Here is a 24,073-nt window from a genome sequence, read left to right as displayed (position 1 = left end):
CTTTCAGATTTCAGAATCTGTTGTATAACGATAAAAAGAAAAAATCTATCTAGCATAGTTACTAGACATTAGGATGATCTGATTAATCTAATATCATTTTTTTCCCAGGCATGATAGGAATGTATTATTATTTCCTCCATATAAATTGACAGTTGGCACTGTGTTATGTAAGTGTTTTTTTGTTTTTTGTTTGTTTTAGGTTTAAATGTTTATTTCTTATTTCAATAGTTGAAAAATCAAACTACTCCCAGTTTTAGTACTTCTGATCATAAATACACGTCCTGTGAATGGTTTAAAGTATCATCAAGGTGTGTAGGTTTGCTTTTTTCCAGTATTACATCAGCCACATTCTTTTTTTTTTTCTTTGTTTTGGCAGGATCTCCTAAATGTCCTGTATCTGCTTCTAGTGTCTTTTCTCACTGTATCACATGAATAATAAGGCAGGAAAGTCTTCCCCAATTCCTTGGCTTTTAATTTCAGTCATCATCTTTGCTCATGGCTTTGCCTTAAGCTTCACTTTCAACTATTGTCAAGTGTACTTTTTGGGTTTGCACTTGTATTTTCTTTTCTTTTCCTGTACTGGCACAGTCTTCCCAGGAGATGAATCCCCTTTACTAATGTGGATGTTTTCATAGGGTCATTATTTTCTTAAAAAGTATTTTCATATGAATCACACTCCTTCCCATATGGTGTAGGTTTCTCCCCCAACACAATACATTTTTGGGTCATTAATTTGAAATTAGCAATCAAAAACAAAAGCAACAATAATAATAACAATAATACTAATAATAATGGGAAAGAGAAATAATGATATTTGGACAGTTTTTAAAATCTATGCCTTGTTTTTCTAACATTCAAAAACAAGGACTCAAGCTATGATATGCTTTAATTTAACTGCCATGGCTGCAATATAGAAAATGTCCAATAATTTGTATTGAGAATGAAGGAAAGAAGGAAGAAAACTAATTTCAGAGTAGAAATGCCTACATCTAATATTTACAATTATTTGCAAATGAGAGTGAGATTCAGTCTGTTAAATGAAATGCAGGTGTATTTTTTATTATGGAGCTCTTTTCTGTATTGAAGTTGTTCTTGCATTAATGTTGATTATATTATTATGTGCTCTGCTGAGCAAGAAAACTGAGTTTATTTAATGATTCAGGTTATAAAAAAGCTGTCCCTAAACTGAATAGGTTTGGAGTCCTTAGTGTTTTGCCCCATATGCCGAAAAATAAATAAATTTAAAAAAGGAATTCACCCTGATGTAATAGATTTCTCTATTCTCTTCGAGTTTTCTGCTTAAACATCTCTGAAGTACTAATACTTCTATTGAATTGTCAGCAACATCCTACTTTTTAAGGTTTTATATTTGCCAGTATCTACATTTCTAGATACATTTGTTAGGAAATCATGAATTTTGTATGGATTACAAAACAGTTTCCTGTATTATGAATTTCACTCCTTTTGATTGTTAGGTTTAATTGCTGAATGTCTTAATAGAGCAGGACTAAATACACCCTTGCAAACTAATTTTACTTTCCTTGTGTTGCATCTTATTCTAGACACTTATGGAACAAAACAGCAATTTATTGCCAAGAAAGTCTTTTGGGAACTCGTGAGTCATCATTAGTTCGGAATTGCTGGAACTTTGGCAAGAGTTCAAGGAATTCTGTGGAGATTATTGGAGGACAGAAGTGCAAATGTAAGCATGCTTAGCACTAATGACCTTTTATTTAAAAAGTGAGGAAATGATTAATAAAACTTGATTATGTCTGTATAATTCCTCCTTGTATTACTATTACAAACAATTAAAGAATGCATGCTTTAGATGACATTTTTGTAAATATCCCAATTATTCAATAAAGATCCAATGAAATGTTGATTTATCCATAGATTATCTTCATAAAGAATATAATTCTTGTTCTATTCTATGAAACCCTTGACCTACATGTCACTGAGGGCACTGAATGATATTGAATTAAAATGTTCCGTAACAAAATCCACCCGCAGTGTTTTTGGCATATTAACTCCAAAACCTCCAACCTACCTATTTTACCTATTTATCTCTGGTTTCCAATTTGTATTGTTTAAGTATTGCTTATTTTGCTATTGAGTGATACTGTTCTTCCAAAGGTATATATCCTTACATATATAGGTGTAATAATAAATAGAATGACTACTGCAAGGTCTCAGGCTGCAAACAGACTTAAAAAGACACATTAGTCACATTAAAAGGCAATGAAGTAGGGTTATATGTTTTCACACTTCAGGTGTTTCATCTTGGTACATACCTGACTTGTTTTTTCCTCAAGTGTCTTCTTCTTATGAGTCACTTCCTAATGTGTGGGGATGGAGCACAATTAGCATACATTTATGAGTTGGGTAAATCAAAATTCATGCTTCCTATTGCATCTGAAAACTAAAAGTATGTTTGTTTGTTTCTGTATTATACATACACACACACACACACATTATTATGCTTTTTCTGAATGTATCATTACTTTACAAATACTGAATATATAACCTGGCTTTGTGTTCTCAGTGTTTGGTATTGGATAAGTTGTAATCCCTGCTGATAATTAGCAAGCAAGGAATGAGGACAAAGGTTGTTTAATTATAATTAAATCAGAATTATTACAGAATGTCTCCTACGATACCAGAAAATGTACATAGGTAAGACACTGTAGAATCTGCAAAGTTACCATACTCCTTTATATACACAATAGAAAGGAGCACTGCATGTTCACAAAGCAACACATTGCAACAGCTGCCAGTCTGGAACTACATGAATCAAAAACATTATACAAATTGTGTGGTCTGAAAGATCTTCAAATTATACAAAAGCCTGAGGGTAGTAGAAGCATCTCAGGAAGGTACTGTTTCTACAGTGTCAAGAAGGGATGCCGGGCAGGGCACACAACAGAGAACGTGCCCATAGGAGTCTTGCAAATAGTAAGCCATGTGACATCCTACAATTGGGATTGGGTTTAGAAAGCTATAACAGAAGAGCATCATCTCTTACCACAATAACTTCTACTTTGTTGGGGGGATGCAATTGTATGAACCTGTATTTTTGTTGTGTGTGTAGTAATAGTTACAGATATGACATATTTAGTGCACTTTTGTGCACTAAAGTGGTATGTATTACTGTTTAGGGTACCACCCTGTCTGTTGTTTTGGCTCTAGAAGGAGATGTGTCATAATTGGTATCATATTGGTATGAAGCAAGTATCTTGGAAGAAATAGCATAGAGAATATAGAATTGTTAAAAGTAAACCTAGATGGCTGGATTTTAAAAGTGATCAGTTCCTTTTTCTGTGTTGTAATCTAGACCCCTACTGGCCAGAAAGTCTTATAGCCTGTGTGGCTAAGTACATAGACATACTTCAAAGTCATATTTCTACAAGTAGGTCCTGCAGTTTGAATGGTTAGTAGCCAAGCCCTGAACACTATGTGTGGCCAATGACTAATCAAATTAGAGGAAATATCTTAGACATTTCACAAGAATGCATATACCACAAAAAACTTAAAATGGCAGGATACTAAATTAGAGTTTATATAGCTATTATAATTTGTATAACCTTTTAATTAGCTTTATTTGTATTATTTATTCATTTTGTTTAGCAATGACAGGAACTGAAATATAAAAAAAAAAAAACAGTTACTATACATGGTTTCCAACAATTAAAACAAATTGTATATTTGATGCTAAGGGAGAAAAATAAAGAAAGCTTGTTACATAGTGTTTATGATAGTGCGTGTAGGCCTATGTGAGAGTGTATCCGATTGGTTGTGCTTGGAGGAAGAGTGATGCAAAATTGGGTGCTGTCCTTCTCTAGAACCTTCATTTAAATCTCCATATTGTATATATTTATGAGATACCTTTCTCAGAAATCAGTAGCTCTTTGCTTTGCTAATGGACACAAAAACACTCTCAAGCTCCAAATACAAAATAGGTTGAAGATTTCCCTAATAATCCCATTACATAAATTGCACAATATGTAAATATGAAGTTGATCTAATCCGTGTTTATTCTGAAACTAATAATGAAATGATCTCCCAATTAAAGTTAAGTTTGCCTCCAGGAAGATATCAGGATATGGAAAATGCAAGATCCAAGGTAATTGGCAGGCTCTCTGGTGATCAGACAGTTGGCATTAGATAACATGAACATTTATAGAACTGAAGCTTTTGCACTTTACAAAAAGACATCTGTTGCCAGCAGGTGCCTAGAGCTCTGCATCGTCATCTGGCAAATCCACAAATGTTTTCCTGGCATGTAAACTTAAAGCTATATGTATGTTGGTTACTTCATGCTGTCTTTATTATCCCAGTTGACCAGTGGCTCATATTATTGCACACAAAGCACAGATGGTAATAAGACATCACTCATCCAGGAAACAATACATGTAAGATGTAATTGTGTGAGGAAAATATTTGGAACAGGGACATAGATGCCTTTTCTGGTAACTAAATTCTGTCATAAAGAGGCCACAAATGAAAATGAAAATAGCTAAAATTAGATGTTCTTGTTTCTGCAATACTCCACAAACAATTAACTCAACATACATTGAAAGACTGAAACATGCACTTGTTTTTGATTATACATATTTCTCCCTTGAATAATCATTCCACTTGTAGGGAGTGGTAAATGTGGATTAAATTACCAGCTTTATCTGTAAAACAGCTGATATAACCAATTATAAAAGTGGAGTCAAAACCAAACATGGACTGCCATTGATATTTCCATTCATCAAATTTAAAAAAATATTTAAATTGTCAGTGTACTTAGAACCAGCTTACACCAATGGAATTACCCAGAGTGTTTTCAGATCAAGTTTACTAAAATAGAAACACTCTTCAGTGTGAAAACACTAGCAGTATAATTGTTTTAGAACCTAAGCAGATCTGAATCACATTCAAACAATTTACAGCGAAACTATTTTTCAAATACTTTCCACACTAAGTTCAGGAATCTTTATGTCCTTCCCCCTCCCCTCTTCTTTTCTTTTGTGCACATTATAAATAAAATCAAATACGCATGCATCTCTGCTGTTCAGTGTATTTTACCTGATGCCATTTCTGCTGTAAGCTTGATTCTTTCTCCCTTTCCAAAATGCAGTAGGTGGTGTATTTCTAGTGTATGACTCATTTCAAGCTGCCATCTGGATTGATCTAAAAGTGATTTGAACTCAGTTCTGCTATTCTCCTAGGAGAAACAAAACAAAGTTTCAGTGTGCTCAACTGGGACTGTTAACTTCACTGATATTTTCAGGCTGGTGCGGTGAGTGCAAGCAAAACAAAACTTTTTTCTTCTTCTCATAAAACAGCAACCCTAGAGCTTCAGTGTGAGAATGATACACCAAAGCATACATCTGAATCCACAGGAAGCAGTACAATACAGTGAATATTTTAAATCACCAAGATACACAAGATAAAGTTATGGTAAGTTTTTTTTTTTTTTTTTTAAGTATTGTTACATGGCAGCGTTGTTTAATTATTGTCTCCAACTAAGATCTAGTTTAGAATCTCTGATGTGTTCTACAAAGACCAGACAGGATTTTTAACACAGAAGTAATTATGGACATGTCTTGTAACATAAGGATTCTTACACTTTACCTTGAAATAGCTCAATGTAGGCAATTACAAAATCAAACATGATTAGCGGAAATACAAGTCATTGATTAAATGCATGAACTCTCATTGAATTCACTTAAACCATTTCAATTAATCTATTTTATTGATATGTATTCTTAAAATAGTTTCCTTGGTCAGAGTGTAGCCAGTTATAAGACAATATAATTGGCCATGCAGTAATTAACCTTGGAAATGTTTCAACTTGTTGGCACATTTACCAAAAAATAAAGGGGGCACAAACATACTGAAGCGATGCGAGTCATACCACGTTAAGCTAAGTTTCAGGATATCTGACAGCCAGCGGAGTCTTACAATTTGGAATCACTATGCAGTGTAGAGATTTATAACTTTGTTTCTATGAAGCAGTTCAAAAATGTTGAAACTGTATTCAAAACTTTGTGACTGCACTATTTGACAATATAGCCATGCCCATTTTTCAACAATGTATGCAGGTGCAATGCAATAGGTAGCATCATTGTGAAAGCACTTAAATAGTAAGATTTAAAGATCTCAACTTTAAGGACTGTATCTCTGCCAATAAATGTTACAGGAACCTCATGTTTTGGTTGTTATTCCATGACCATAACGCTTAAAAAAAAAAACTGGTCAGATTCTGACTGCTTGTTTGTAACTGTAGCAGAATAATTATGTCCCAGATAACATACAATAATTATCCTCATCTGTTGTAAGTTGAATCTGGAGTAACACTTCTGTTGAAATGTTCAATGCAGAAAACATTGGAGAAATAACCCATGAACCCCATAAGTTAATTTACAGTATCCATCAATACTTAAGCATTTCAATACATACCTTCTATTCGGGGTTAGCAATCAGAATGGTTTATTAAACTGCCACACTGTTATCCAGTATTCAATATTTTATCTTCTGAAGAAGAGCAGCACCTTTTCCCAGCCTTAACTGTAGGTGCTACTGCCGACATGTAAAATCAGTCAATTTCATTAAAAAGAAGCACTATACATTTTGTGAATAAGACTTTTATTTACATTTTGTATCGGGAGATACAAAAAACCCTTTTAAACTGTTTTCAAAAATGTGCAAGAAATCACTATAGATTCTAAAAAATAAAAAACAAAAAATGAACTTTGGATAATTCACACTGATCTATTCCATAAACATTGTTGCAGTTAAAATAGAAGAAAAAAAAAATGTAAACTGAAGTGATCTGTATTTCCATCTATGATTTACTTCATGGCACGATCATCATCAAATTGACTGAACTCTTTCAGAAAATGATGTACACCTATTGGATTCTCCCAGGATCACAGCCAAAGTAATTTGTATTTACATTTGAATTGTGACATTCGCCTTTCCCCATTTCTTAGAATTACAAGGCAATCATATAAAAAAATAATAATCAAGCAGCACAAATGTGTAAAACACCTCTGAAATAATTGTTTAAAATAAAATTGTACCAAAATTACGTTCATGGAGAGAAAACAAAAAGGACAGTTGTGGTATATTATATAATGTAAACTTTCACTTTCACTCACAGCATGAAGTCCATCAAATTAACAAAAACAATTATCCATATGAGAAATAAAATAAAGATGGAGCTTGTTAAGTTCTTGACACAGTTATAATGAATGTATTATGATTCAGCAATTAAAACAAGCAACACCCTGGCAAATTGAAATACAAGGCAACAACCAACCACTGAAAAATTGTTGCAGATTCTTACAATGGCTACTTAAGTATCTGGAAAACTACAGCACAAAAATATATACGGCAATGTTCGCAAGTCAATATTATTGCAATATATAATCAAATTAACTTAGAAAAATGTAATTAAAAAAAAAGGTACTGGGTCAGTGAATATATTTCACATCTAACTAATGTTCTCTTATTTAGTATTATACTAATCATGGAAAAATACTGATAGAATTTGGTGATAATGTTTGCTAACCCACAGACACTAGAAAAAAACAAAAACAAAGGCAAACGAGTCTGAAGGCTATGAAAACTAATTTTCCTGAAAAAGTGGGTGTAGTTCTTGTGGATTACTTTCCATAGTTTTATTTTCCTCAACAACATTTAGTATACTTATTGGTCCACTTCATTTCCTTACAATGAAACTGCATAATACCGTTCTGTAAGTCTATCCTATCCCATAATACTTCACTTTCCCTTTACTGCACAGAGATATACCAATCATTCTCCCAACACAAACTAAAGTTGCCATTGGACATGTAATAATTGAATATAATCTCTGTTCTACTAGACCTACTTCCATAAAACATTTTTCTTCATTACACACCCAGAAGCAAAATATAATAAACCTCCTTAACATGCAAAAAAAACAGTTTCTTCCTTGACACTGTTTCAGCATGAGCTGTTGCTCTGGACTTACTTCACAAAGCCACATGATAAAGACATTGTCAATACCAGCAGCAGCTCTCCAGACTTGATTCAATTTTCCTGACAGTGGGGTCAATACATCTTAGAATTTGTCTTGTAAGTAACTTTTGAATAACCACTCGCAAATATCTTCATGTTTCTGTGCTTCATTTTCCCAAATACTTACTTAGCCATCATACATTCTGAATAAACAGGAAAATCATTTAGAAACTTTATGAAGTGTTTACAGAAAGGTTTATAAAAAAGAAAAATATATACTCCCTAGCAAAGTACCTCTGCAAATGGCACCCTGCCCTTCCCTTTATTTTGAGATTTTTTTTTCTTCAGTCATTCCATAGAACATGGCTGGTTTATGAGAAAGAAAAAAAAGTGACAATGTCTTAAATTTTCAAAGTAAACCAGGAAAGATGATTAAAAATGAGAGGAGGTATTCATATCTTTACTGAATCTACACTGTTCATTCCTTTACTATGAACTTCTTATGCCACATTGTAATTAAGCAAAATAACTCGGCATCAAAAGCATGAATACCTCAAATTTGATCTAGAAACAAAACATGTTGCTATGAGCCATCTTTGGATAAATGTGCAGTCTACACAAATAGGTAATAGAAAGTTAACCATTAACTGTGTGAAGTATTTCAATAAAACAAAAGATGTGCCTATCTATGAATCCTGTTTAGCTAAATGTATAGACTCACAGAAGAACTAAGGAATCTAAAATGAAAGATACGTACACCTGTGACCAAAGAAGTACTGTTTTCCATTTGATTATCAAGACTAAAGGAAAAATAACATTATACATATGAATCATTTACTCATTTTGTATTTTAGCCATTTCCCTAAAAAAATCTTGTTACAACAAACAGAAACAAACCCAATTTGGAAAGTTGTGCATACCATTTACTGATAGAAAATTATAAAAGGCCATACATCCCAAGGGGTGGGAGGGGGGTTAAAAGAAAAGATTTGCAGCATTTAAAATTTAGCACTTAGATCACAGTTCCAAAATTTGTTGTTGCACAGATTTTTAGATAAGGTCTATATTTTTGCAAGGGAACGTATGACTAAGGGGCAATTAGTGTGTAGTCAAGTGCTTCAAGTGTTTAATTTCTTCCATAAATGTATAGAGTTCACTGAACACTGTACAACCTTGTATTTCCAAACAAATGCTAAAGAGTTAGTCAGAGGCTTTGCAAAACATATTTTAAATTAGTCTACTGTGTAAATTACACCTCAGTCGATCATATTGTGCTACATTGTGAAGCAAATAAAGGAATTGCAGTGAATCAGTTCAGGAAGGGGAACTTCTGTACTCCTAATTTAGCAAAGCTAGAGGCAATTCTTATAGGCACGTCCATGTTTCAGCTTATAATCTATTCTTAAACAATTATATTCAAAGCATTGAAAGATTTTTCACTATAATTTTATTTCTCAGTATTCCTCATATAAAATTCTCAAAAGAATTTATGAAATGACAAAAAACAAACTATAAAATTGCAGATTTTAATTCCATTTCAAAATGCAGCATTAACGAAGGTGCTATAGTGCGTTTTACACACGTCGTCTCAAAAAAGTACTTAGTGGATTGATATGCTATCTTATAAACATGCTTAAGGATAATGCGTCCAATACCTTAAGAAAAATCCTCGTAACGTTTATTTTTGTGAAGAGCAAATTGAAAAGTTCATAAAAACATTTGCAAGATATGCATATATTTGAAATGAGCATCATCAGCAATGGGTTAATGAAGACCTTTAAGTAATCTCTAAATATGCGTGAATAGGCTTTTCTAAATGTTACTTATTCTAAACAGCAAGCACTAAGAGAAGAGCCTGATGCTATAAGTATAACAAACTATATCATGTGGGGCCAAAACTAGTGTCAAATTAAATAATTCAAAAAGTAAAAAAAAACATTTGAATATAGCTTAATTCTATTCAAATGTATATATTTGTAAGTTTATATCCTCCAATTACTGTATTAAAAAGCAACATTTTAATTTTTAGAATGTTGTACTGGGGAATTGTAGTATAGGGCTATCTAGCCCAGAGGATCATCTTGAAAATTGGTTGATTGAAAACTAGTCCGAGTTACTAGTAAAGAATTAATAGACTTTACTTAAGAATGTATTGTTTTCATAAAAATTGAAGACTTTCAGCATAGATTATTCATCCAAGCAGAATATCTATGTGTATACAGGGCCACTAATATTCCACTAGTATTCGGAATACTGAATATCCTGAATATACAGCTCTGGAAAAAATTAAGAGATCACTGCAAATTTCTACATGTATGGCAGCCATTCCATTCCATCATATTTTTATTTGGAATTTGGGAGAAATGTTATCAGTAGTTGAAAAAATTGTTATTTTTAAACAAACACATACCTATAAATAGTAAAACCAGAGAAACTGATAATTTTGCAGTGGTCTCTGAATGTCTTCCAGAGCTGTACATTGTGATTTAAAACATGAATACAGGTTCAAAGAGCAGCTACTTTTGGATGGATGATGAAACCACATTTGTTAAGGATTTGAAATTAATTAGACATTACTAAGAAGCTCAATGGGGTGGGGGGCTAGTGAACTTTTTAAGAGTGACAAAGAAATCTTATCTGCCTCAACACATCACACGGAATTAAGATCCACACAATACAATATCAAAATATGACATTCCAGAATTGAAACAAAAAAAGTATGTATCGTTAAATGTTAGGCTACAAGAACATCAGATCTACAAAATTATAGGTGAAATTCAAACATTTTCACTACTCTCAGGTTTGCAGTGGGAAGCGAGCTGTGTAAGCTCACTTGATAGAATACATTGAATTTTCCTCTTGCCATGTATAGGCAGAATAAAGAACTGATGCATGTAAAGAACATATTTCAACTTAATGAATTCCAAATACTTTCTGAATGCTTGTGCCTTTATCTGCCACACTATGATACAGCCTTAATCTGTCCCTGAGTCCACAGTATCCAAGCTCTGAACAAATTTCATATTTCTTATGGACTTTTTAAAACTATGACAATATTTTCACCATAACATTAATTTGATTTTCTGGTAACGTTTATTCAATTTTTTTTTTTACCAAGATTTTCATTTTCTCTACTTTATTTTTAATCTACTTTAAATGGCATACACTTCCAAAACATCCCCGATGTTCAAAATGACTGAAGAGTGCACAATGCACAACTTATGACAATACTTGAACTACTTAATTTTCTAGTTCATAAATAGGTAATTTGGTACCTAACAAATAGAGTGCAGATTAGTTTATGTTCTGCTGTCAAATTATGTTCATGAGGAAGGTCACAAACCCATCTCGGAGGACCACATCAGCAGCCAACGTTTATAAGATTTCCAAGAGGAAGGGTCAGATTGGGTGGGTGCAGGGGTTACCACGTTAGAATAGGGAACATTCTCTTACTGAATTATTTGATACTGTACTTCATAAAGCAGCACAGCTTTACCACATTTAATGAATTTCAATTGCGGGAAGAGGGAGGGTGGTAGGCAGGTCAAGGAGACTTGGACTGTCAAATTTAAGTAGTGTAAAATGCTTGTGCTTTAAATGAGAACACTTAGAAAAGCAACCTGACACTGTAAGTACATTAACACACAAGAAATGTCCCATTAAGGAATTAAACTAACTCTGGAAGGTTAATACTCTTCATAGTGGATCCACTTGTGGCCTTTTATATTCAACACATGTAAAAATTACCAATGTACTGATCTTAAATACTTTGAGATGTGCATGATGCTTTACATGTTGCGCATTACTTGCAGACTTCATAGTGTATGCAATGTCATAAATGTCCTCAAACAACACACAACATTCCAATGTGCTTTGATTTTTTTTTTTTTTTTAAAGTGCCTATTACTTAATCATGTTTGTGAAAACCTAATGCCATGCACAAGGTTGCTTCAAGTACATGCATGTAATCTTACCCATTTCAAACCTCCAGGACATTTGGGAACATTTATAAAGGTTTTCCTTAGCGAATGGATGGATCTGAGCAACAACAAATTATACTGTTCTAACTAAAAGGAGAGCCCAATCATTTATGCATTGGAATCACAAAACAAAAACAACAATTACCCTTTTTTGTTTTCTTTTCCAAGAAAAACAAACAAAAATGAATGGCACCAAACATTTTTAGATCTGTGAATGTTTGTAAACCATTATTCATTGTATTACTGTTCCCAAAGTGCAAGTTGCAAGTAAGTCCCATAAGCATGTTCAGTAGTGCTTTTCCTGCAGGTAATCTTTCATTTTGTTTGGTAAAGGCAGTTTCTGAATCAGGTCTATTCGTGTGTACTGACGAATGACAAACCGGCACAGGTACTGTAGTGAGCGCACTTGCATAAACCGTGAAACAGGGTTTGTCAGTCTCACAGGGTAAGTTGCAGACCCTGGTAAGCGGGATCTAGAATAGCAAAATGCTCCATTTTCCGAGTCTTTAATAGAGTGTTCAATGAGGTCTACTATGGAAGTATGGCCTTCCACATCAGGTTGTTCATAAAAACTGAACCTGCCATTAGAGTGTTCGATCCTAGTATGCAGAGTCTTACCCTGTGAACGAAAGCTCAGGCTTAAGAGATAACGGTCATCTGAGCTGTCGCGCACCAAGAAGGAACCATCTGGTAAGTTGGCAAGCTTTTCCTCTGCTTCCCAGCGAGTTATTGGACCCCAGTACCAACCCTGTTTGGCAAGCTTCTTCAGCTCTTCAGTGAGGCTTGTAACAACCATGGGCCCACTGCTCTGGACAGAATCATAAACCCTTCCAACACCAGGTGCTGAATTAGGGTCAAAATTTAAATGATGTCTAACCCTTTCTGCAACTTGTGCATCAGCCCCACTTAGCCCTGGAAAGTTCCTTTGGATCTGATTACTGGGGAGTGGAGGTAGCAAAGGTGAAAGGGGAGGAGCATCTACTCTAGAGCTCTGAAGGACCACACCTGTGGTACCAATCAAGAGTCCATTAACAGAGGGTTCCATAAAAATGTCTGGCGAAATAACTAGTTCCTGGTCAACTTGTCCCTCATCCACATGGAGCGCACTGCCATCTACCTGAGACATCACTTCCATGGGTGAGGAGCTATCCAGGCAATAAGAACGTGATCCTTCCACAGGATACATTCCCTCATCTAAAGGCATTGTGTACTGAATATAGTCCTGAGGTGTAAGTCCAATAACTACAGGCACATGCTCATCAATGTTTAAATGCAAGTCAGCATTTTGAGGCTCAGCATTTTTCAAGGAGTTACTTTGCTCAGATTGGAAAAGTCCATCCATTTGAAGGTCATGGAACTCCTTGCGAACACCATTAAGAGCTGGGCTGGGACTTGATGAATGAACCAAGGCTTTCACCTTCACTTCCATCTTAATGCAAGTCTCCTCAGAGTTGGCAGGCCTCAAAGGCCAAGGGGTAGGACTGTAATGATGGCTACGGAGGGAAGTGGACCTTAAAGGACGCTGAGCTTTCATGTCAGGAAAGCTAATTGGAGCAGAGGATGATGAAAAGGTATCGTCATCTACTGAGCTAACTGAAGGTGAACTTGCTTTGCCTTTCGTTTTCTGTTTTGCAGACAACCTTCTTTTTAATGTGCCCATGAGGCTCTCGCTCTTGGACCTATTCTTGTGCCCTTTCTCCTCTTCACCATTTAAGTCACAACTTGAGAGTTCTTTGCTGTAACAACCTCCAAAAAGAGAGTCTTCCTTCCCAAATTCAGCAGTCAACGATGGTTGCTGTACCACTACAAATTCACCTTCCTCTTTGCCCTTATTTAAGTTAAAGGATTTTCTAATCGTCTTAAGGCTGATCTTCTTCATCCTGAAGGTCCCAACCGAATTAGGAACTGGGTTTGTCTTCACCTAAGCAGTTCAAAAGGTGTTATCCACTGTAGCCTTTCATGAGTTCTTCCACAATTCTTCATGTAAACACCAGGACAGCCATCCGCTAGAACAAAACAAATGTAATAATATATTAATTCTCTAGGTCTGTAAAGAGCTTAGATCTCAATTTCTATGATCCAACAACAAAAATATTTCAATAATAGCCTACATTTAAAACCCCAAATTGCTTAAACTTTTTTGATAAAAAGGTTTTGAGACAGACCCCTTGTGCAACTCGACTGTACTTCACATGAATACATTAATAATTAATGATGCATTATTATTATTTATTTTTTTTCTGCTGGCAATCTTCTGCAATATATTGGTTGCATTTTTATATCTCTGTGCTTCATGTAATTGCTGGTCATCGCCATCTGTACGCGATGTCATATGCAGCTACTACAGAAATACCTTCTCTAAAACTAGCTGTCCAGAGAAATGTGTCATAACAATTAAATTAGTACGCAACTAATGCCTCATTTCCACTGCCCAAACATCCAGCTCCAGTTTGCAAATGTTCTGCGAAAACAGGCCAGTATCAGACTTTATTCTCCTGCTGTAAGAGGTCCTAGGGGGATTGTGGCATAGTGCTGAGTTTTTCATATATGTATTAATTCATTTTCATATAAAGCAATGATAACAAAGGCTAAACCATAAGCCTACAAAAAACATTTTACCCAAACAAATAAAATTACGGTTAAAACAAGAGAACTCTTCCATGAAGTAGGAAGCCGTTAACTGCATAACAAAGTGTATGTCTGAGTCCCATGAAATGTAACAGAAATTACTGTTCATGTTAAAGTTTTTATAGGTTAGCAGTGTTAAAAGCAGTGACCTTAAGAGGGTAGCGTTCTTCAAACTACTATTAAGCTACAAAGAGATTTCCAAATAACTAGTTAACATGCCTTTCACATTAAATTCAAAGTGGTGTCAGTTTGTGATTTTCATTTTTTTTTGTACTAAATCCCAAGCTATAGGCCTACATTTAATTTTAATACATTGTAAGATGAGTTTTTCATTAATCTTGTGATACGCATCATGATGTTTCTTGATGCATATTGTATTCTGACTATTGTATCGCCTCACCCCTAGAAATAATATTTTGTATCTAAACATTTATGCTTTAAATGTTTATTTAACAGATGGAAGAATGTGGTTATAAAAGCAAAGTTTGGCAGTGATTTTCAAATAGTGACTGGTAAATAAAAGTACAACTTAGTTAATTGTCCAAACACAATATCAAAATTATATTCATATGAGCCTGTAACATCAGTTTGCAGGTACAAACATTATTTAGGGCTGTTGGGATATAAACTAAACCCCCATTGACTGAATACATCTAAAAACAACTCATTATTGTAGTAATAATAATATACAGTTGAAAGAACATTACAGAAGAAAACAAATTGCTCTTAAGACAATGACACTACAGTAAGAATGTGCATTTTAGCTAACAAATCTGCCCTCACCATCAAGATCCTCTTCCTCACACTGCCCATGCAACAAAGGTAAGTCCGAGAGCAATCCAACGTTCCCCAAACACTGTAATGAAGACAAAAATAATTGTTATACAGTTTAAAAGTATCCAAATAATTTTTAACACTACTGGACACTGATATGCTGCCTAACTTTTAAAGGTTAACCGGGTAAGGTCACACAAAGCACTCTTGCTGCAGATAATATACAACAACATCTCTACTGCACAAAGCTGCATAATATGCAATGCAAAACAAAAGTTTAAACTATTAAAAGACTTAAAAGAGAAGAATTTGCTTGGACTGAATTTCAAACATGCCAACTGCAAATGTAAATGAAGGTAAATGTGCCGATTGTAAAGAATTAGGAAATGTACAGATAATGTGATTTTCAGGTTGGAAATTAAGCAATTATACAGACACAGTGCTATGCAAAAGTTTTAGGCAGGTGTGGAAAAATTGCTGTAAAGTAAGAATGCTTTCAAAAATAGACATGTTAATAGAATATATTTATCAATTAACTAAATGCCAAGTGAGTGAACAGAAGAAAATCTACATCAAATCCATATTTGGTTAGACCACCCTTTGCCTTCAAAACAGCATCAGTTCTTCTAGGTACACTTGCAGACAGGTTTTGAAGGAACTCGGCAGGTAGGTTGGCCCAAACATCTTGGAGAACTAACCACAGTTCTGAGGATTTAGGCAGCCTCGGGTGCTTCTCTCTCTTCATGTAATCCCAGACAGACTACATGATGTTGAGATCAAGGCTCTGTGGGGGCCCTACCATCACTTCCAGGACTCCTTGATCTTCTTTACGCTGAAGATAGTTCTTAATGACTTTCCCTGCATGTTTGGGGTCATTGTCATGCTGCAGAATAAATTTGGGGCCAATCAGATGCCTCCCTGATGGTATTGCATGATGGGTAAGTATCTGCGTGTACTTCTCAGCGTTGAGGAGACCATTAATTCTGACCAAATTCCCAACTCCTTTTGCAGAAACACAGCCCCAAACTTGCAAGGAACCTCCACCATGCTTCACTGTTGCCTGCAGACACTCATTCGTGTACCGCTCTCCAGCCCTTCGGCCAACAAACTGCCTTCTGCTACAGCCAAATATTTCAGATTTTGACTCATCAGTCCAGAGCACCTGCTGCCATTTTTCTGCACCCCAGTTCCTGTGTTTTCATGCATAGTTGAGTCACTTGGCCTTGTTTCCACGTCGGAGGTATGGCTTTTTGTCCGCAAGTCTTCCATGAAGGCCACTTCTGACCAGACTTCTCCAGACAGTAGATGGGTGTACCAGGGTCCCACTGTTTTCTGCCAATTCTGAGCTGATGGCATTGCTGGACATGTTCCGATTGCGAAGGGAAGTAAGCATGATGTGTCTTTCATCTGCTGCAGTAAGTTTCATTTGCTGACCACTGCGTCTACGGTCCTCAACGTTGCCTGTTTCTTTGTGCTTCTTCAAAAGAGCTTGGACAGCACATCTGGAAACCCCTGTCTGCCTTGATATTTCTGCCTGGGAGAGACCTTGCTGATGCAGTATAACTAGCTTGTGTCTTGTTGCTGTGCTCAGTCTTGCCATGGTGTATGACTTTTGACAGTAAACTGTCTTCAGCAGCCTCACCTTGTTAGCTGAGTTTGGCTGTTCCTCACCCAGTTGTATTCCTCCTACACAGCTGTTTCTGTTTCAGTTAATGATTGTGTTTCAACCTACATATTGAATTGATGAACATTAGCACCTCTTTGGTATAATTGTTTAATCACACACCTGACTATATGCCTACAAAATCCCTGACTTTGTGCAAGTGTACCTAGAAGAATTAATGCCGTTTTGAAGGCAAAGGGTGGTCACACCAAATATGGATATGATGTAGATGTTTCTTCTGTTCACTCACATACCATTTAGTTAATTGATATATAATCTATTAACATCTATTTTTGAAAGCATTCTTAATTTACAGCATTTTTTGACATCTGCCTAAAACTTCTGCAAAGTACTGTATGTATGTTTATATATTTCATTGGAAGTAATGTATCCAGACAGCATACCTCAGGACTTTATGCTACTTATACGTTAACTGACAGGACTCAGACTGCTCTATCCAAATGGTAGAAAACTAAATCAGAAAGTGAAGTTAATTATTCAATTATAGCCTCTATATAAAACACATTCCAGCCTAACAATACAACATTTTGGACTATTGGTTCTTTTTCCATTATTTATTATCTGGTAATACTAATTTGCACAAAGTCAGCAGCATGGCTCAAAAACTATCAAAACAGTTGCAAGACTCCCCAATTTATGCATCCAGAGCCTTCTTACAACATACACCGTTGTGCTTCATGTCCTGTAACGTCTGTTCAATCCATACTGCATGTTTTGTACATCACGTCTTGAAGGACATTCTTATTCTGATCTTTCAACAATGCTACAAACTGTACTATTCCTCAGCATATATAAAATCTTTACACCTCATATTTTCTTAGACTTACTTCTGCTCACATCTGAAATCATGTATGATTTTTCACAATTATTACAAAACAGTGTAAACTAAACTGTGTATATCCTGATGCGGTCAACATACAACATACAGTCATTAAGGTATTATGGTATTAAGAGGTAAACTTTACTTATATAAACTGGGTAGCATATCATATTTAAAAGTTTACCACCAATTAATAAAAATATATATATTTTAATACAGCATTAATAAAGTAATAATTTGGAAGTGTACTAAAATTATGTACTAAGATATTCTACCATTAAGGTAAGGTCAATGAATATTTAAGTATTCACCTCAAGTCTGCTGGAAAATTGCTGATGTAGTTCGACTCTTCCCAATTCTTTTTATCCATACGCCACAAACTGTAAATAAATGCAACGAAACAAGTGTTATTTCACTAGCTGAAAGCAGGATTTGCTGTTGTGCCAGTACATAATTAACTCATAATTCAAAAAACTAACAAATCTTACATTTTGCAGTTTTAATCAAAATCTGCTTTTATGTGACAAGGAAAATACAAAATCGGAAACACAGAATGAAAACACTGCTTACATATAAACATTAAGAATGTGTGCATATATTCTTACATGTATTTCTTTGATATGTCAGAGTCATATTTTGAAATATGCTAAACCTAATATTTGATTCTAAAGACTATTGCATAAGGTTAATTGCATGATTATTCTGTATTATTCCAATTCTACAGTCAAAGGAGAATAATTTTAACAGGTTGTGTATATGTGTATATAACTCAAAATATGATCATGTAAATATATTGTTTGATCTCTGACTCAATTAAAGTCTTAGACTGCTTATTACTCAAATGGTTGCAAGTTTTTTTCAAATTTAGATTTTATCCAGTTTAATTCTAACCCCTTCCCAGATAACACAATCCCAAATATTGCTTCATGCAGCCAACAGGCAATTTAAATAAATAACTTAAGATAATTGTGAAATTTGCATTTAAAATAATATATTCACCATAATCTAAAACAGTATTTATACAATAACTTTCTATAAGAAATGTTCAGGCAGAGCTGGGTCAGATTCTAGGCAACGGTTCATAGACACGAGATACATTAGCCCAGTGGTCTCCAATCCTGGTCCAGGGGAGCTCCAATCACTTCAATTTATAGGTCACCAATTTCTAAATACTTGGGACACATGGGAGTTATAAATCAATTATCCAACTCAACCAAGGGATTTCTTGACCTCAGAGGCTGTAGGTATGCAGATGATTGCTCCAATGGTTTCTAAAATGACTGAATTTACCAAAACACCTACTTAATTGTTTCAAATTAAATACTTTCAGGGGTTTACAATTTGGTGATAGAAGGGTGACCTCCAAAACCCACTGGATAGGGGCTCTCAAGGACCAAGGTTAAAGACCACTGCATTATCCCAACAAAACTTGAAAGACAAAACATACAATACAGCATATGACATGCAATCAGACAGTCTATATGCCCCAATTTCTCATTAAGTACAATATTGTGATTATATCACCAGGCCGTTCGTTCTCTCATTAAGTAGGGTTGCTACCTGGCCCCACAATCCTGGGACACTTTTACTGTGTGTAACAAACTAAGATCATTGAGATCAGTTTAACGCCCTGCCTCCAAAAAACCAAGCAATGTTACTGATTGGGAGATTATACACGTTATGGCAATTTAATCTTAACCAGGGGTTTCCAACCTTTTTAACACGAGAGCTACTTTGAAAAAACAAAATGTCACAAGCTACTTTTTATCTTCTTCTATTTTATTAATCAATCATCGGGGGCTTCCCTGCTAAAACACATCGTTGCCACAATACTATGTAATTTACGTTGCTACAATGTTTTGTGTTAGCAGGGCTGACACTGCATGCACAGATTTAAAGAAACATTTAAGACGCATCTAACATTAGCTCTGCTAGTGCCAGCGATCACCTCCTCCTCTTCTGGAGTTCAGACTGCATGCAATGTGAAAATTGACATTCAGGTTTGCAATTCTGCTGTCAATTAATTGCCAGATATTGTATTATGTTGGGCATGTTTAGCCAATCGTGGCTAATCAGGGTGGCATAATGGAAATGTAGATTGGATGGGATAGTAGCTGGGATTTTGCATGTTTGATTTGTGAGATTTGTTTTTGTGTGAACAAAACATGATTAGCCTTATCTGAAGGCTATTGCTCACTGCGTCCAACACCATTTGTAGTCCGTCACCTGAAAAGTTGTCCGTAAAGGACATTGCACATTGGATATTCCTGTTTCTTACACCAGTGTGCGATGCACAAACTACGCCACTGTTTCTTTACCTCCTCAACTACAACAATAATAACACATTTTATTTATAATGTGCTCTTATCATACACAGAGCACTACAAGTGAAGCAAGAGTCAAAACAGACACAGTAAAAATATAAAACAGGCAATATGCAGTAGCAACTCAAACATGCACACCACAACGAAAAATACAACAAACAGAACAATTTAAACAAACAGACACAACAAAGTACAACAACAAGCAGGTTAGCCAATAAAGTGGGACAAGCAATAAAAAAAAGCAATAAGAGTGGTACTGAGGCTCTGTCACTCGTTTTGAGTTTGCAATGGGGCTAAAGAAATAAGGAGCTTTTTCATCATTTTTACAATGATTTCAAAAATAAAAAATAAACTAATCACTAACAAAGGACACCTCACCATAAAGAAACACAAGCAGAAAGCACGGTTCAACATTTAACTATTTGAAAGTGCAAATATTTGTAAATAATGTAAATCACATTTTTGTTGTTTATCTGTGTTTTCCCACTTTCTAGGATAATTCTAGCTACATCAGCAGTGTCCTACTCCTAACTATTTGCTTTGTTGTAAACTTCATTCTTCATGGTTAGACAAGCAGATGATAAGCTTTTCCATCAATCCACATGTATCCCTAATGTTTTCCATTGGTCAATATCCTTTTTAACGCATGTGAAATTGGATCGAATCGAACTCGTTGACGCACCTGTCGAATGACAATGAGGGCCTCGTGTACAAGGTGGGATACGGACGCACGCTAGTTTTTTTCTCTTTTCACTGCAGTAAAAATTGGATGCATCATCGGATCCAGTGTTCAAAGGGCTAAATGCAGCCCAGCCCTGGCCACAGCGAGAGCACTATTCACCGGCCCTCCCAACGTTTCCTCAGAAACTGTGACACAGCATTCCAGAAACAGTTCAGCCGTTGACCACGGAGGTTAAACAAAGTAATCACGTCTTTGACTCTATGGAACTTAAGCTCGATTCTATCTATATCAGCATAGACAAAATATAGACATCATTTTCATTTGCACAGACCTAACTCCCCCTAAACATTCACCAGACAGCAAGAAAGCAAAAGTATATTCTTACCACTAATGAAAGTTTACCCGCCTGGCTTTTCTCCTGCAAAGTTGAGTACAGACTCCGTTAAATCCGATTTAGGAGCAAAGCGGCCAAGGTAAAAAAAATATATATTGAACTGCTTCATCCTCCATGTCTGCTCTAATCAGTTTTGGGTCTAAACTCGGCAATGTATGACACCGGTGATCGGGAGTCCTTGCTGTCGCTGAGTTTTTGGTCTAGGACGGACTGTTTCAGTTGGGCGCTCACTAGCCATGCTTACAGAGTGCTGTGCAGTACATTGCCTCATGTGGCTATCAGGTATACTGCAGATAGTATTATTATATTATTTAGAGAGAAAACCAGAGTGAAAAATTATTTTCTACATTTTATTTTGGCGACCTATTTTTAACCTCCCGCGACCCAGACTTTGAAAAACTATGCCTTAGAGCATAAACACCTAATGGAATGCTAGTTTTCTCTGTGCTGGAGAAGTTCATAACCTTAAAAGAAAATTGATTTGTTTCTTTGAAGCTCCAGTTCACTTTTACTGTCTGAAAGTGCTTCCTAAATCCTGTGTTAATGATATGGCAGTGGCAGTCACCTCTGCAGACAAATAGAGCCATAATTGTATTGATTCAGTCATGACATGCCCCATAAAACAGTCATACAGTACAAACATTCAAAAATCATTTTATGATTATGTAGCCTAAACTTACTGCAGTTGCAAACTGAGAAGTTCCTGTTTGTAGTGACCTCGGGTTGGAAAATACTAAATCAGACATTGGCCTTAGTGGTTGAAGCAGAGAGATCAATTATTTAACTTCAATTTCTAAATCATGTTTGAAACTATTATATACTATGTTTTAGATCCAGAATACAGCAATCAATTGCCTGCATGTAATTGTAAGCTAAGGTTTACACCCTTTCTTTGCAAACATGGGCCACACTTTGCATTTTAATTCAAAGATGATGTTCTTTATAATGTTGTGTGAAAATCAACATGGATCCTGTCATTTGATTAAAGCTCAAATTAAAAGGCTACAGTCAACATGCAAAAATATGCTGTAAAACTGAACTTTAAGAACATATGATTAAAAAGTGTTTGTTTTTATATATTTTGAAATAGACAAATAGTACAAAAAACGCACCCCATTGTTTTCCTTTTGCTGTTATGGCCAAGACAACAATCAAATAACTACTAATCACTAAGCCTACTATAAAGTAGCCTACTTAAAAGCATTTAACACGTTTACCTAGAGCTTGTATTAACTTCACTTCTAGGGTAACTATCCAAAATGCCTGAACAAATGTTTTATTGTCTTTCGTTTCATGATTTTGATGTGGGTAGGAAAATTCTACAAATAAGTGTTTCTCTAACTTAAGTTGATGGTATTGTTAGCTACGGCTCCCAGGAACAGACATGTCCTAATATGTACCACATGTGCAAAAACACGCAGATACATAATATTGTAACACTTAAATACATCATATTTCTGAACTTCAGTATTTAATAATCTTTGTATGACATCGAAGCAAAAATGTTGTTAACAAGCTTTAACTTGAACACGAATCCGTTTGGGCCCACGAAGGGCTGAAGCCTGGGGCTCGATTTTGAAGACGCTCTGGAACACAGAGGCTTCGCAAAAGCATTAACGGACCTCACCACATTTTCCATATATGTATATGGGCCTAGATATACGATTTACTACGTACATTAACACTCAGATAAACAACTGGTTACTGTATCTGCTTGTATTTACTGTAGAGATGTGTGGAACATGAATAGCCAGGCAAAGCAAGTTGAACATCCACAGGCCTCGACGGAGGATTTTATTACCTTAAAAACAAAAAGCCCAACAGTCTAAGAAATAAAACGGCAAACCCTCGTCGAATATAAAAGGACGATAAATACACTGGGCTAGAAAAACAAAAAACAAAGCCACTTTCCTGGCAGTTTCTTTGTTTATTTCTCTACACTTATCAAAAGGTAAGACATGGCCACCACACATTTCCCTAGAACTCACAAACGTACTAATCCTTACGTTTTTGTCTATTTTTCTGTTATTTGATACGTACCAGGTGTTCCCTTGTGGATCCCCACTCTTCCAAAGAAGTATTATCAGTAAACCGTCCTGAGGATTGATCAATCACACTTGCTAGTCACCTTCATAGTCTCTCCCCTGTTTTGAACACACGGAGGGATCACATGCAAACTAAACACAACAGGATACGTGATTTCTGCTACGCTTAAATGAAAACACTTACAGTTGTTTTTGTTTGGGTTTCACTATAATGTAAATTAATTGTCTGATGCCTTAATGGTTCAGTTCTACTGGGTTTTCTTTAAACTTTTTTTCTTCTTCTCTGTCGCTCTCTTCCTCTCTCCCTTTGTTGCCTGTTGCATTGTGGGAGAGGAGGGTTGTGGGGCGGAACACATGTTTATTCACCCAGGGAACTGGCATGTACAGCAAACTGATAGCAGATGTGGAGGTATTTAAAACAAAAACGGAACATAAGAGAATCGGCGAAAATCATATATTTTGTCTAATTATAAAACGTTTTAAAATAGTTGTACTATCTATGTCATGCATTTTGAAAACTTCCTGTCATTAAGCATGGACTGTGAGCTATGTGAACTGGCAGCAGGCCTTAGTGATAAGAGAATGCAATGATAGTAATACAAACACATTATTCTTTCATGCTACACTATATTTCACTTGTTTACCCAACAGTCTTAAACTTACCCTGTGTTAAAATCATAACTCCCACATTAATAGTACAATAGCTCCATAGCTAAATTAATGTTAAAAACTTCAAATTAGTTGCTCAAT

At 35.4% G+C, this 24,073-nt stretch overlaps 1 protein-coding gene across 4 annotated transcripts; it reads right to left on the bottom strand.

Moving 5' to 3' along the window:
- Positions 1-7,731: 7,731 nt before the first annotated feature.
- Positions 7,732-23,644, bottom strand: socs6a (suppressor of cytokine signaling 6a). 4 transcript variants are annotated; one of them, XM_066721196.1, is made up of 5 exons: positions 23,319-23,644; positions 21,270-21,302; positions 18,190-18,258; positions 15,384-15,456; positions 7,732-13,978 (listed from the first exon to the last, which is right to left on the bottom strand). In XM_066721196.1, the coding sequence occupies exon 5, from the start codon at positions 13,849-13,851 to the stop codon at positions 12,259-12,261; it is 1,593 nt and encodes a 530-aa protein (XP_066577293.1). In that variant the 5' UTR covers positions 13,852-13,978; positions 15,384-15,456; positions 18,190-18,258; positions 21,270-21,302; positions 23,319-23,644; the 3' UTR covers positions 7,732-12,258. The 4 variants fall into 4 exon arrangements, with proteins under 4 accessions (XP_066577293.1, XP_066577284.1, XP_066577302.1 ...); XM_066721187.1 differs by lacking the exon at positions 21,270-21,302; XM_066721205.1 differs by lacking the exon at positions 21,270-21,302 and having other exon boundaries at positions 23,508-23,644.
- Positions 23,645-24,073: the final 429 nt, after the last annotated feature.

Source organism: Amia ocellicauda, chromosome 2 (genome assembly GCF_036373705.1).
Source record: "Amia ocellicauda isolate fAmiCal2 chromosome 2, fAmiCal2.hap1, whole genome shotgun sequence".
NCBI classification, from domain to species: domain Eukaryota; kingdom Metazoa; phylum Chordata; class Actinopteri; order Amiiformes; family Amiidae; genus Amia; species Amia ocellicauda.
The sequence above is the reverse complement of the archived record's forward strand: the minus strand, read 5'-3'. Positions and strand labels throughout refer to the sequence as shown.